Below are 16,225 nucleotides of genomic sequence, written 5' to 3'. Positions count from 1 at the left end.
CAGTTGAAATAATATAACAAATTTCTAGAAGATTCAGTGAGCATTATTTCATTATTTTGTCCAGCTTTGTTTAGTAGCATGTGAGTACTTGTAAAGGCAGGGGTCAATTATTCAAAAGATTAAGGTGGGGCAAGGAACTCAAGAGAAGAGGACATACTGTAGAATTGAACTGGTTCACTAAAGGATAATAATGGCAAAAAAAAAGGAGGGTATAGTAAGTGCAAGAGTGACAGTCTGGGAAACAAGTGACAGCCTGACAGGTTGAGGAATTAGAAGGCACAGTAATAATGAAAAGGATGTGGAATTGCAAAGCAAAGGGAGATGAGATCAGGGGATTTGAGAATTCTTAAACACAAAGGTGGTGCATTTAAAAGAGAAGGCACTAGCATTAAGAAAGTCTCCATATAAAAGATGGTATCTGAGTTACGTCATGAAGGAAGGAGGGGATTCTGTCTGGTAGAGGTGAGACTTGAGTGCATTCTAAGCATGGAAGGAATTGGGGGGACAGTGCAAAAAGACCAAGCATATGACTCTCTGTGTGTAGTTGATGTGGGGTGAAGAAGGAGGTCATGGGAGATGATTAAACTATGAATCCATGAGGTTAGAATGTTTGGGGACCTATCTGTCTATATCTATCTATAGATATACATCTATTTATCTATATATTAAAATCCTCTAGTATGGGACCTACACTGGATCTCTTCTATAACAGGGGCAACACTTTTGGAGAATACATCTTCCTGATTGGTGCCTAGTCTGATGTTTGTAGTCAGAAGATCACTGAGCAAGGTGACTTCTGGTGTAACTTTCAAGAACTCTTGAATGTTGTTGATGTATAGATGGGAGACACCTCGTTGGAAGTGAGCCTTTAAGGAAGCATTTTGCTTTACCAAAATAATGCATTTTCATAATCAATAAACAATAAGCAAGCTGGGATCATGTATTCTTTACATCTTCCAATCAATTGTGTGATCACAGAGATGGGATCCACTGGGAATGTCACTTGTGAAAGTTTGTTCCCGACTACCACTTCATTGAGAATGCCCTCAATTAATGTGTGAGACTCAAACACTCTGGATAAATGAGAAAGATGAGGCAAATAAATCAATAGTTGTTTATTTTCTCTGCTACCTTTCCTGATATTAATAAGGTCTGAAATTTTTTTCTATAGCTTTGGTATCTTTCCCTCCTTCAGATATCTTATAAATTGATCCTTTAACACTTCCACCATTGTGTCACCTCCAGCATGGATCTTCTCTATGTACACTTGGTTTAATCTCATTGATCTTCCTGTCCTTAATTTCTTTAGCATTGTTTCTACCTCCTCTATAAGCAGATCTGTAACAATGTTAAAATTCAAATGTGGCAACTTTACTGTCTGTATTGGTGAAAAGAATATTTAATAAAAAATCTTGACAAAATAAAAATCTAAAATATCTGTAATCTTCTACAAAGTCCTACTCAACTGCCTGGCCTTAGCATACAGGTGATTCTAAGTACTTAAAGGTTAAGGCAGCAGAGTATAACAACTGGAAGGTTCTATAATGACACTGGATAAAATATAAAATTGAACTCAAATTTAAATCTTTTGATTTTTGGCTATGGTGCTGGCAATAGACCAAATTTACTTCATGAGAACCAACCCTATCTAAGCCACTTAATGATGACTTCTTTAGCCATGACTACACACGAAATAATATTTTGCATGACTTCACATGTATAATGGGGTTATCATATTGCTTGCCTTCTCAACAGGTATGGGAAAGGTGGCAAGGAGAGAATTTGGAACTTAAAATAAAAAACTGAATGTTAAAAAAATTTTTAAAGCTTAGAGAGAAAAAAGAAAGTATTATTCAAGGAACTGAATATCAAACTTGACATTTTTGTTGTAAACAAAACCAGAAGAAAGAAGGATACTTAAAGCTAAATGGAAACATGGCTCAAAGGAAATTTATGAGACAAAGGAGTTGACATGATAGGCTTTATCATATATGCCAAAACAACAAGGAAAACTATTATTTCTTTGACTATTTGGTCATCTTGTAAAAGTACCCATTATAAGCTTCTGCAAAAAGACCACCATTAAAATAATTTCAGCTAATGCACACTCAAGGCAGGAGATGAAAAGGTAGAGAAATTCCATGAAGAACTGGATTAAGACCCTCCACATTATCAGCATGCACTGACACTCAGTGACTTCAAATTAAACGTAGAAACAGATGAGAATGGTATAAAATATTAAGAAGACAAAGGTAATAGATAATATGAGTAGTACTGCCTCATAACAGAGAAAACATAGGGTAAAATCGATTTAAAGAAAGCTTGGCAAGAAATTTAACTGTGCAAAGAAATCCCAAAGGCATTTAAGAATGAGAATGGAAGGAAGATATTTTTGCTTTTGGCATAGAAAAATATCATCATGAAAAAGCAATACCAGCTTAAAGACACACACACACAAAATTAGATATTGTCACTAACTCTACTAATCGATCAGAGAAACTAATCAGACTAGCAAATAAAAGAAATTCAAATCCACCTACCTTCCAAACTTTGCTACTTTTGTTGAAGGCACCACTATTCTTCCAGTGTCCCAGATTCATAACCTTGGCATTATCCTTAACTCATTACTCTCATTCAACGCATACATTCAATCAGTTTCCAAATCTTATCATTTCTACCTCCAAAACATCTCTTTCATTTCACTCCCCTCTATTCACACAGCTACCTCCTTCAAGCCCTCATCAACATTTACTTAGATTATTCCAAAAGCCTAACTGCTCTCCCTGACTAAAGTCTTCACCACCACCACCCTTTCAGTCTATCCTACACACTAGTGCCAAGGTGCTTTTCCTCAAGTACAGACCTGACCATTCACTGTCCTATTCAATAAACTCCAGTGGCACAGTGTCTAAATCATGTTTTGTTCTGAACTTAAACACACATAGATGAGAAGCATTTCCATAAAAAGGATTACATATTAGACTCAGACTCTCCATTTCAAACTATTTCCTTTAAAAAGAAGCACAAAATAAATTCTACAAGTTATTTTCAAAATTGTCCTGTTTATCTGTGCTTCCCTCTGAATTTCCTATTCACTTCTGTAATTTTGAAAACTGTTTCAGTGTATCTCTTTTTGTTTGGCAACAATTCTAATCCAATTCTGTGATTATATGGCTGAATATGGGATAGAAGTGTCATAACTTAAATGTGTTCATTTGGCTATTTATAATGAAAATGGATCATCATAGAGCATTGGACCGAATCTGAATCCTACTTTAGAGTCTTATTAGCTGGGTGACTGCGCAACTCACTTAAACCATCTCAGACTTAATTTCTTCATCTATAAAATGGGAGGAATAAGAACAACTGCATACAGTTGTTGTGAGGATGAATGATAATAAAATATGTAAAGCCCTTGGCAAACCTTAGAGCACTACATACATGTTAGCTACTATGTTTAAAGCTAAGAAAACTTCCAATTCTCATGTTTCTTGTCCCTTTGCCTTTACATGACTTTGCATATACTTTGTATTTACTTCTCTGTATACATCTTGTCTCCTACCATTCTCAAGAGAGCTTACATTCTCTGAAGACAGGGACTACTTCATTTTTAACTTTGTAAACCCAACACCTAGCATAGTAATGAATTTGTTGAGTTTCCATTCATGAATGCTTAAAGTTTATTTTATTATATTTTGCCCAGTATCACAGTTAACTATTGTTGTGCAGTCAAGTTCAACTCTTGGTAACTCCATTTGGGGTCTTCTTGTCAAAGATACTAGATGAGCTTGCCATTTCCTTCTCCAGTTCACTTTCATAGATGAAGAAACCAAAACAAACAGGATTAAGTCACTTACCCAGCACTACATTGATAGTAAGTATCTGAAGTCAGATCTGAATGGGAAAATGAGTCTTCCTGACTATAAGCCTGGAAACCCACTGTACCACCTAACTGCCCCTGGTTAACTATTATGAACTACTAAATAATGTGTTTTCTTATCTTGGTTCCTAGGATAATTTCAAATAAATTACTTCAGAAATTTCAAAGCTGTCCACTAATATTGAATCTCCTTTTTACAATGTTAACCAACTTTTTAACAGGGGGAAAAAAACCTATTTCAAGAATCAAACCCTTTCAGTACAAACTCTACATTTTGTGCTGGTGACAGATACCCTTTATCCCATCCCCTTGGGTCTCAGTGAGCTTTCACATTTGGTCATTCTCTTTCCCTAATTTTCAATATTTCCTTTCTGCTACCTTTTTTTTTTCACTGCTTACAATGTTAAGATTTCCCTTACACTTAAAAAACCTCCCTTTGTCCCCTCCACTTGTCCCCACCACCTTCTGAAGTTATCAGATGTCTCTTATTTACATAGTTAGACTTCTATAACAATTCTCTCCCTTTATGATCTCCCACACACTCTTCAACCCCTTGCATCCAGGTTCTATTGTCATAATCTCATTCCAATTGCGCAAATTAATTTAGCTTTTTAGGTTTTCTGGACTTTTGTTGTATTTAAAAGTTCTTACTCAACTCTGGTCTTTTCATCAGAAATGCATGAAAATCCTCTACACCACTGAAGACACTTTTTTTTCCCCTTTAAGGATGACACACTGACTTGTGGTCACTTTTCGGTTTGTAGAACACTGTCATCCAAGACTTCCTCCCCCTTATTGGTGACTGAAAGGTCTTGGCTTAACCCGAGTGGATCCCAAGCACTCAAAACTGCTTTTTAAGCTGAGTGTTTGCACTTTTTCCCCAGTCATATAGGAGCTGGGGGTTTTACCTGTGATATTGCTGGGACTTTTCCTTTTGGAGTTTCTTTTAGAAGGTGGCATCTTCCTCTCTTTACTTGGGCTTCTGTTTCTAAGAGATCTAGATCATTTCATTTTTTTTTTTTTTGCTTTTTTTTGGAGGGGGGAAGGCAGGGCAATTAGGGTTAAGTGACTTGCCCAAGGTCACATGGCTTGTGTTAATGTTCTTTTTTTTCTTCATTTATTGCTTCTTGAATCAGTGTCCAAGCTCAAAATCATGGTTTTCAGGGAGTTCAATGATTCTTACATTATATCTGATTTGGTTTTTTGCATTTTTTAACTACAGGTTTCATTTTTTATCTCTTGCTTCATTTATTCTAGATACTCATATAGCCCTTGTGAAAAATCCATTTTTTTCCCTTTGAATCATTGCTTGCAGTTGTTACAAAGATACTTGTTCCTTTTGGGAGAGAGGGAGGGTTAAATTTCTACGTACACATTAATTTGTATACTGTTTGGTATTTTCTTTGATCCTTCAGTTTTAGCTCCTGAATTGGGACTTTGTGCTGTGCTACCTTCTACATATGGATTGGGTAGCCTGTTCATCTGGAATCTCACCCTGGGTCACCCGAGTTCTTTTACAGGACTTCCTTATTCCCAAACTTAAACCTCTCTGAATCTTTGAGGTTCCTAGCACACATCTTCAGGACCCTCTACTGCATCTCAGGATAGAGTTTACAGATTTTAGAGAACCTAAACACCTAGGTTTTTCCAATCTTAATGCTGTCACTGATCATTCTGCTTCCCAGGGACCTCCTCCAAGTTCCCAACCCTGAGGTTTTCTGACCTCCCTGGGCCTTTCTCAGGAGGCCTTCTGCACTTACTGCCTCTAGATATAGTCTTATTGGCTACATATGTCTCTGCTGCTGGTTGTGTTCAGAGGCTGGACACTACTAGCCTGTGCTGGTGCTGGTTTTGCTGGAGATCCCCCTTTCTATTACCCATGGGTGTCCTGCTGACTGTTTTATGCAGTTCTGTGATAGAACTTACGTACTGTAGTTTCACATCATATTTTTTTTGTTCATTATTCACTTCAACGGGAATTTCAGATTTTTGCTAAAGAAAGTATATGGGAAATAGGTAATCTGCTGGAAGTCCCCTCCCTTTGTTCTAGAAGCATATATAAACTCTTTTATTTAGCTTTTAAAGTCCTATATAATGTTGTCCTACCAACCTTTCTATCAATCTCCCTCCCCCAACCCCCAAAATCTACAAACCAGATAAACTCATCTTCTCTTTTTTCTTTTTGCACTGTCCCCCCAATTCCTTCCATGCTTAGAATGCACTCAAGTCTCACCTCTACCAGACAGAATCCCCTCCTTCCTTCATGACGTAACTCAGATACCATCTTTTATATGGAGACTTTCTTAATGCTAGTGCCTTCTCTTTTAAACAATCCTAGATAACAACTTTGTTATTTATATTTGTTGTATATACACATGTATATCTAAACATACACACAATGTATTGTGCAAGTTATGTACATATATGTATGAGTGTATAGATCTCCTTGTCTCTTCTACCTTAGAATCCAAGCTCTTTCAGAGTAAGGAATGTTTCATTCATCGTATGTTTATCTGCAGCACATACCATAGCAGGTATTTAATAAATATTTACTGATTTATTTGCTTAATAAATGTCTGCTCAATTGAAATAGTTTTTTTGGTTTCTTATAGACTTATGGTGCAAAAGGTATCTGACAGATATTAAATCTCATATAATTATAATTATTCCTTTTTATAAAATATATTATTTAAAAACTGTCCAAAATACCTGACAATCAAATGGTCCAAGAATCTACAAGACAGATTTCAGTCAAACTTTCTTTGAGCTACACTCATTATGCTCATTTAGTTAGGTTGAGGCTGAAAGAAATTAAAGTTATCTTCTTTCAGCTGATGGGGCAGGAAAATGGGTGAGTAGTCAGGAGTGTTGTCAAACTGTGCCAGAGTTTTAACTTAATTAAATTCAATTTTTTGGCCTCAATTCATAGTTTTGTTCCAAAATCAATCGAGGAAAGACAGAAACACATTCACATTTTCAAGCTACTCCTACATTCCTCAAACCATGAAAAAAGACCCTCAATGTAACAAATTAGTTTAGGTGTTTTATTTTGATTTTGAAATTGCCCTCTTCACATTTTCAGAGAATCAGGGACTGCTATAGATCTTTTATTCACTTACATGCATTATTCTGTATTCTAGTTATTTATGTATTTCCTGTATCCCAATTGTCTTGTAAACTCCCTGGAATCAAAAACTTTGTTTTACCTAAACATTTTAGCTCTCCTAGCAACCACATACAGAAGACAGTTAATAAATGTCAGTTTACTTGAATTTCAATTTTAACCATCTCATCTAATTTAAAGATTTATGATTGCAAGGAACCACTCTTAATACTTTAGCACCCCTTGTAACTGACTTAAGATTTTTGAGCCAGAGTAAAATTTAAAGCAAAGGGCCCACCTTAGAAGAATCCTAAAATCTCTGAGTTGAAAGGGACAAGTGAGGCAATCTAGTCTGATTGAAATGAATAGGCATTCCTTCCACAATATCATCAACAAATACTTATTCACCTTTGACTGCAAATCTTCCTTCAGTGAGGGAATATCTACTATCTCCTAAAAACATACATCCTTCTTTTGAATAACAGCTCTATTTGTTAACTTTTTGTTTACCTTAAGCCTAAATCTGCCTCTTTCAAAGCTTCCCCCACTACTCCTCCATGTGGCCTCTGGGGCCACATCTTTCAAACACTTGAAGACAGCAATCACAAGCCCTCTAAGAATATGAAGAGGTCTACTACTACAGCAGCTATACCATTTCTGGTAGTCTAGCACCCAGCAGCCTATTTTTAGGAATTATGTTCTAGAAGAGAAAAGGTTAAAAATAACATTTGAACTCTGTATGATGTATTCTAAGACTAATGAAAAATGAAATGACAACTTTGTAGTAAGTAATTTGAAACCAAACAGAATTTAAACTTACAGTTAAAATTCAAAATATGTAGTGCTCTCCTTGGAAAAGAAATACCCACTAACACGTAAACCTTATAGATATTTTTATTCATATGCTTCCAAGTAAAAGGCACTTAAGAGTACTCACTCTTCTTTCATCAACTGACTTTGCAGCATGAATCATTCCTTCCAAGCACTTTGAGATGATTGGAACAACTTTACGTTCTGAATCTGCAAATCCTTTATAACATTCACTGAGTTTGATGGTTCTTCGTTCATCCATTTCCTGAAGATGCTATCAATCAAGAAATTATAAAGGGGAAAATGAATGAATATGGCATGATGATCAAAAGCCGTAGCATACTACTAGACGTAATAATAATGATAATAACAATAAGCAAGTAGAATTCACATAGCAGTTTGAGGTTTACAAAGTGCTTCACAGTCTCATTTTATCCTCACAATAACCTTGAGAGTTAGGAACCATTATTAGCCACATTTTATAGATAATGAAACTGAGGCACACAGAGGTTATATTGCTTGATCAGGGTCACACATGTAGTATCTGAAGCCAATTTTTAAAAAACTTTTTTTTGCTGGTTTTTTTTTTGGAGGGGAGAAGGCAAGGCAATAGGGGTTAAGTAACTTGCCCAAGGTCACATGGCTAGTAAGTGTTAAGTGTCTGAGTTCAGATTTGAATTCAAGTCCTCCTGACTCCAAAGCCAGTGCTCTATTCACTGAGCCATGTAGCCACCCCTGAAGCCAAATTTGAAATCAGGTTTTACTGACTTCCAGGTCCAGCACTCTATCCATTGCACTACTCAAGCCACTCCATTGCAATAGATTTCCAATTACTTAAACAAAACACTTAATGACAAAGAACAGTAACTAAAATTTATTTTTAAAATGTTTTTCATTTCTGTGGACTATTATCTTAATTCTATCTGAAAAAAATCTTCCTGAAATATATAATCATGCAGATTTAATTTACTGGTAATTCTGGTTAACAGCTAATCTAGAAATATTCCAGTGTCCTGGATTTGAGAGACAAAATGTAAAATTCTAAGACCTTTCACAAATATACCATAGGATTCATTTAATTTACAAAACTTACCTTATAAATCTGAGGAATAACTATGTAAAAATGTTTGTGTTGTTCTCCATTAAAGTTCTGAAGTTGAGCAGCATATTCGTTTTTATTTTCATCAGCCATATGTGTCCGAAGATTCAGCTGCTGTTTAGCCTACAAAGAAGTATGTCAGACTAAGCCATCATAAATGAAAAAAGAATTGTTAAATCATTCTTGAAGATTTACACTTTTATGAACCAAGACTAGATTTTATGAATGGATACGCTATTGGTTATTAGGAAGATAACAGTACTGACTTTTTTTTTAGATACCAGAATATATTTATTATCACTGGACCTAAATTGTACTCACTTGATCTGATAGTTAAAACAATTAACTCTTAAGTGCTAATCCAACTTATCATCACAGAACAAATAGCTATCTCAAATGCCTTAAATTGTACAGTACCTGAAGATAAAAACATCTAGCCCATTTTTTATCAATGTAACAATTAAATGAAATGTAAACCATACTAATAAATACTAAACATTATTATTGTTGCTGCTGTTAAAGATTAATTCTAGGTTCATTCTAGAAAATTTCCTAACTTTTCTATAAATAGAAAATAATGTAAAGTCCTCAATTTGGAGTCCAAGGGCCTTGATTCAAATACTGTTTCTGTCTCTTACTAATGTGATCTTGGGTCAACTACTTCAGCATCTATGGGCCTCACTTTTCCATACATTTAAAATTATGGAATTGGACTAAATGATCTCTAAGGTTTCTCTGGGCTCTTAAAAATTTATGATCCTCTAAAGTGTTTATACTGAACTTTTAAAAGTAATTAACTTTCCTCCACTGACACATCAAACATTTCTGAACAACTCTGGCTACTTGCTATTCCTTCTACAACATAACTCTTAAGAAGCCACTGGCACCCTGGGATTTGTAGTTCAGACACACAAACATCCCCCTAGCCAACTGGAGGGGAACTCAGGATCTTTTTTGCTCTTTGATAGGGAGGTGGAACTGAGTAATGCCAGACAGTCTTTAAAAGGAAGACTGACTAGTATAATGGACCCCTCAAGAGCAAAGCCAGAAAGATCGTGTGCCACAGGGAAAATCAGAAAAAGGAAAAGCTGAGGCAGAAAAGGGAGAGATGAGGGAGGGCCACTGGCTCTAGAGATATTTTCTGGAATTTTAGAGCACAAAATACAGGCTGAAGCTAACAGTTGTACCTACCACTTTAAGGACTAAGGGGCTTCCTCAATAAGATCTGATTTTTCCCAACTTCCCCTCCTGGTGCCTGTCCATTAACAGACACTGTTAACATACTTTATTAGTCTGTTTGCCCCAACACTTCTGGCAACCTGAATTTCTGCCTCAATAATAAAGAGGATAAGAATTAGCTAGAGATCAACATAAATTCAAATTAGGGCAAAAAAGCAACAAATGTATGGAATTTTCCTAGCTTTATTGTGAGTTGTGATATTTCCTAGCTATATTTTGCACTATAACATGATTCTGCTACCAACTTTTCATAGAATATAAATTCCCTGAGGCAGCAGCAGAAAGAACCATATGGACCTGAGGAGCCATCATATTTCCCCTAGGCAAAAAAAATGCGCTAATTTTTTAACAGTATGATTTAAATCTCCAGGGCAAAAAGGAGGTAGAGAGGAAGGGGCAATGACAAGTATTAGAAGACTAACTGCACCCTCCACAAACAAAACCCATAAACACCAAGGTTATACTTGCTATTCTTTTTATATGGCAGAACTTATCCCTGGGTTCAAATTCCTAAATGTATGTAACCTCTTGAACCTGTCTTCATTCCCAACCCCCAACATCATCTACAACCAATACAGGTTTCAGCAAGGAAAACAATGCAACTCTAGAAACCAACTGGGCCAGCCAGAAAGAGAAGTAAAGAGCATTCCATTCTCAATTCTAACTCTATCCCACCCAAAATTTAGATTATACCCACCATGAAAAGAGCAGTCAACAGCAGTTTCAAAGACAGAGAAAGGAATATGACTAGAAGAAGCATTTTCCCCCCCCAAAGGTATAAATGTTCCTTCTTATAATTTTTCCCTCTCTCTATTTCACCACCTCTTTGCCTTTCCTGACTTTTCTGCTTTACCTTTTCAGCCATTCATGTTACCTTCTGAACCCATAGTTGAATGAAAAGCAGAGGGAAAAGAAAACCAGAAATAATTTAGCCCAATATCTTAACAGCATTCTCTTCTGAAAGAATATGAGTTTTTTGAAGGCAAGAACTATTTCATTTTTTTTTCCTTTGAATTCTCAGCACCTAGCATAGTGGCTGGCACACAGTAGGTGCTTAATAGACATAGCAGTGCCCATCCTGTGGTTCTAGAGTCCTAACTGGTGAGACTCCTCTATATCTAACCTAACTTCTCTTTCTCTATGCCTTACAATTCCTAACTCTGTTCTTCATCAAGACCTTCATTTTCTCCACCCTTCAAGTTCTTTCCACCTACTGCACCAACTACATTCCCTTTCCTTTCCTGTATCTAACCCTTTATGAACCAACTCAACTCCATGCAATCCTCCACCCCAGATTCCCTTGCTACCTTGTCCTGCCAACACTCTTGCTCCATTTATTCTTGGATTACTCCCATCATCTGTATCTTTCTCTCCTATTGACATACTGCTCAAAAGAGTTGGAGGAAATCATGAACTTCTGCTGACTAAATTTACTGCAAATTTACTTTCTCAAACCTCAAATCATCTAGACAAAAACTGTATTCCTCCCTAATCAATGCCCTCTCCCACTCTCCACAGTGATTATGCCAACTCTTCTCATCACTCCTCAAGTTTCAGATGGAAGCTCTCTCACTATTATCTAAAATGAGGACTTCATCTCATATTTCTTTTTTATTTTTAAGCAACTGGGGTTAAGTAACTTGCCCAAGGTTACACGGCCAGTTATTTTGTGTGGGTGTTAAGTATCTAAGGCCGGAACCGATCCCAGATCCTCCCGACTCCAGGGCCAGAGCTCTTACTCACTGGGCCACCTAGCCACCCCTTCACCTTATCATATTTCACTGAAAAAACAGACACCATTCAACAAGGTTTCCATCTTTTCTCATTTTCCTCATTTCATATCACTTAGACATCTTCTTTACAATCTCCCTCCATCATTCTAGTTTCAAATGAAAAGGGGTTCCTTCTTATAAAGGCAAAACTTCTATATGCACCCATGACCATCCCTACTATCCTGCCCACTCTCACTCTAATTTTCATTTTCTATCTACTAGCTCTTTCCCTATTACCTAAATTCTCATATCTCACCCATCTTTAAGAAACTCTCATTTGATCCAATCATCTATCATCCTATATCTATGCTTTCCTTCTGGACTAAACTCTTTGAGCATGAAATCTTGGAGTGGCTAGGTGGCACAGTGAATACAGCACCAGCCCTGGAGTCAGGAGGACCTAAATTCAAATCCGGCCTGAGACACCTGACACACCTACTAGCTGTGTGACTTTGGGTAAGTCATTTAACCCCCAACTGCCCACAAAAAAAAAAAAGAGAGAGAGAATGAAATCTCTAAGTACCTTTATCTCCTCTCCTCTCACTCTTTTAAGCCTTCTGCAGAATAGCTGAATTCAGACCAAGACATTAAACAAATGTGCTGTCCCCAAAATTACCAATAATCTCTTAATTCCTAAATCAAATGGCCTTTTGGCAATCCTAATCCTCCTTGACCTCTCTGTAACCCTCAACACTGTCAATCACCTTCTACTTCTTCTCTTATAATATGTTCAATTATTCCTGTCTTCTCTGCTGATTATGTACCCAGATCACATCCATCAATATTGCATCTCTGCTGTATATTTTGAATCCTCTCTTACATACTGCTGTATTTGTAGCAATGCTTTTTCTTATTTTGCATTTAACTTTTTCATATTTGAGTTTATGTTTCTTTTATCACTGTGTATTTAAGTTTTAGCATTTAAGTTTAAAATAAATTATTTTTTAAAAAATAATGCATCTCCTCAAGGTTTTGTCCTACTCCCCCATCTCTTTTCATTCTATACTGTTTCACTTGGTGATTTCATCAGCTCTCATTAATTCAATTATCATTTTGGGCTAGGTGATTCCAAGAAAAATCAAGTCCTGGTTTTTCTGCTGGGCTACACTCACACTTCTCCAACTGCCTCTGGATATAATAAACTAGATATCCTGCAGGTATCACAAATTCAACATGTCCAAAAGAGAACTCATTATCTTTCCCTTCAAGCATCCCCTCATGAACCTCTTATCACTCAAAGTCAAGTTGAGGGCACCCCATCTTCAGTCATCCAGGCTGACAACTTCAATGTCACCTTCAACTCCTCATTCACACTTAGCCCAAGTATCCAAGACACTGCCAAATGCTGTAACTGCTGCTTCCACAACATCTCTTATATCTTGTCCCTATCTCCACTCATACAGCCATCACCATAGTGCAAGTCCTTATAACTTCTCATCTGGACTACTACTATAGCCTTTGACCTGGACTGCCTATCTCAGAGCTCTCCCCATTACAATCCATTCTCCACTCAGTTGTCAATTTTCTTTTCTTTTTGTTGCTTTTTTTTTCAATTACCAAGCATTTATTTTTTTCTGTTTCTTCTTTCCCAATGAGGAATAAAGAAAATAATAAAACATTTTTATAATAAACACAGCCAAATAAAATAGACTGTCACAGTGGCCACGTCCAAAATTGTATCTCATCGTGCATACTGGGTCCTATTACCTCTCCTTAATGAGATGGTCAGCTTTCTTCATCATCAGTCCTATGGAAGTGCTTAAGTCTTTCAAAATCACTGATTTTTACAATACTGACATTAAAGTATAAATTGTTCTTCTTGTTTTGGTTCACTTCACTCTCCATCAGTCCATACAAATATCCCTGGTTTCTCTAAAAGCATTCCTTTCTTAATTTCTTATAACAATATTATTCCTTCATATACCATAATTTGGTAAGCCATTCACCAACTAATGGGCATCCCCTTAGCTTCCATTTCTTTGCCACAACAATAAAAGCTGCTATAAATATTTTTGTACATATAGAACTTCCACCCCCCCCACCCTTGGATCTCTTGGAGGTAGTAATGGTATCCCTGGGTCGAAGAATATGCACACTCTAGGAATTTTACTGCTTTTGTCCAGGCAATTCACATTGTCACCAATATCAAAATGTCTCTTTTCTTGCAACTCTTCAAACATCTGCTATTTTCCTTTTCTGAAAATTTTGCTAATTTGATAGATGTGAGATGGAGCTTCACGTTTGTTTTAATTTACATTTCTCAATTACCAATGATTTGGAACATTTTTCATATGACCTGATGGCTTGGATGCCTTTCTTTGAAGACTGCCTATTTTTTGACCATTTATCAACTGGTGAATGGATCCTATTCTCATTGTTTTAAATCAGCTCCATATGTATCTTGGCAATGTGTCCTTTATCAGGAAAACATGCTGCAACTGTTTCCCTTCTAATTTTAGCTGCATGGGAATTGTTTGTGCAAAGCCTTTTAAAATTTCATATACTCAAAATTGTACATTATTTTTCTTCTTTCACCCTCTGTTTTTTTGGTCTTGAACGTTTCCCCACTCTATAGATTTGAAAGGTGATTTCTTCCTTGTTCCTCTAATTTTTCCATGATGTATTCTTTTATATGTAGGTCAGGTATCCACTGAAGCTTATTTTGGTAAATAGTCTGAACCTAATTTATTCTTATCTCTGAAGAAAGGAATTGTTTTGGGTGTTTTATTTGTTCCAGGCACTTAGGGACAAGGCCTAGTACAAAATGATAAATTCTTTCATTCATTCATTCATTTTTAATTTATAAGCATGTTTTCTACCCTACTTTTCCTGAAACAGAAACTTTTTGAAAACAACAATTATGTCTATGCATATAACACATAAGACAATCACTGACTCCTCAAATTATGGTGACTTTATAACATCAAATACATAATATCTACAGGATCCAAAAAAAAACCCAACTTTTAAAATACCAAAGAAACTGCAAATCAGCGCTGATTTGGCTGAGAGAAGCATGTAAGATCCTCTTTTAACCTCAAAGTCAATTTCTGATTTTTAGGCATCTTACCTTTTCCACATCTGCCTTGGTTGCATTGGTGTCATTGTCCAATCTTTCATAGCTCTGCTGAGCCTTTTCTGCCTCTCTGCACTCCCTCTCAAACTTCTTTTTACTCTGCAGATGTAAAAGTATGACATTGACCATGAAATTAAGTTGACTCAATTATTAAGCAATCCTTTTGTATGTTAAAATCAGTGTACTTGTCTTAAATGTTAGACATTGCAAAAGGCACCTTCTAAAGATAAAGGCCACCTTTGTACATGATTGGATGTCTGCTTCCACTACAACAGGGGTTCGTAACCTTTTCTATGTCAATGGGTCCCTTTTGGCAATCTGGTAAAAGCCTACAGACTCCTTATAATAATGTTTTTAAAATACAATTTTAAATCGTAAATGCTTTTAAAATACAATTTACAAAAAACAAAATATATAGGATTACAAAGAGACCCAATTATGTTTAAATTTAAGTTATTTTTTTAAAAAGACACCAAATTAAGAACCTCTGCTCTACAGTGACTTTATTTACATTGTCATCATTTTATCTATTGTTCTTTGACTCTAGTCACTCTGTATCATGTATAAGCCTTTGCCCATTTCTATTAATTATTCCCATCTGTCATTCCTTGTGTCACATAATATCTATTATCATTATGTCTTGGTCACTGGACACATTTTATCTTCAGCTGTTTAGATTTCTATTCACAATGCTGCTATGAGCACTTTTGAACATTTTTTCCCTCTCAATAACCTTCTTAGAGTGGGGTTTTTAAGTAAACAGATTTATACTTCCCCATCTCCCAACAATAAAACCAAAACATTCAGTTCTAGATTTGTGATGAAGATAAAGAAAGTGAAAGTTTTGGTTTTAGGGATGCATTGGTATAACAGGAGAAGAATAAAAGGAAAATGAAGAAAAGGTGGAAGAATAATGGATAGATGCTCTCTAAGGATATGGACCTATTCACAGAATCACAGAATCAGAGCACTAAAGAACCTCAACAGTCCTCTAGTTCAACCCATGGAAAAAGGAATCCGTGATAATTGAGGTCATACAGTCTCCATTTTAATACCTCAGATGTGGGGGAACCCACGACTTCCTGAAGCAGCCATTTCATTTTTTGAACAGTTCTAAGTACTAGGAAGCTTTCCTCACTCAAGTCTAAATGAGTCACTTTGCAACTTCTCCCATTGCTTCTTGATCTGTCTCTGGGGCCAAATAGAGAAAATTCAACCCTTCTTCCATATGACAGCCCTTCAAATT

At 36.2% G+C, this 16,225-nt stretch overlaps 1 protein-coding gene across 3 annotated transcripts in view; it reads right to left on the bottom strand.

Moving 5' to 3' along the window:
• FNBP1L (formin binding protein 1 like) overlaps positions 1–16,225 on the bottom strand; it is a 116,153-nt gene that overhangs the window by 23,459 nt on the left and 76,469 nt on the right. For all 3 annotated transcript variants that reach the window (XM_069070537.1, XM_069070535.1, XM_069070536.1), the window contains exons 6-8: positions 14,974–15,078; positions 8,887–9,015; positions 7,921–8,067 (exon numbers count right to left, since the gene is read on the bottom strand). In XM_069070537.1, the coding sequence (XP_068926638.1) occupies positions 7,921–8,067; positions 8,887–9,015; positions 14,974–15,078 (381 nt within the window). The remainder of the gene's footprint in view (positions 1–7,920; positions 8,068–8,886; positions 9,016–14,973; positions 15,079–16,225) is intronic.

The sequence above is a fragment of the Petaurus breviceps genome, unplaced genomic scaffold (assembly GCF_028583685.1).
Source record: "Petaurus breviceps papuanus isolate PSGF00001 unplaced genomic scaffold, PetGlider_PUasm1.0 90808, whole genome shotgun sequence".
Lineage (NCBI taxonomy): Eukaryota > Metazoa > Chordata > Mammalia > Diprotodontia > Petauridae > Petaurus > Petaurus breviceps.
The sequence above is the reverse complement of the archived record's forward strand: the minus strand, read 5'-3'. Positions and strand labels throughout refer to the sequence as shown.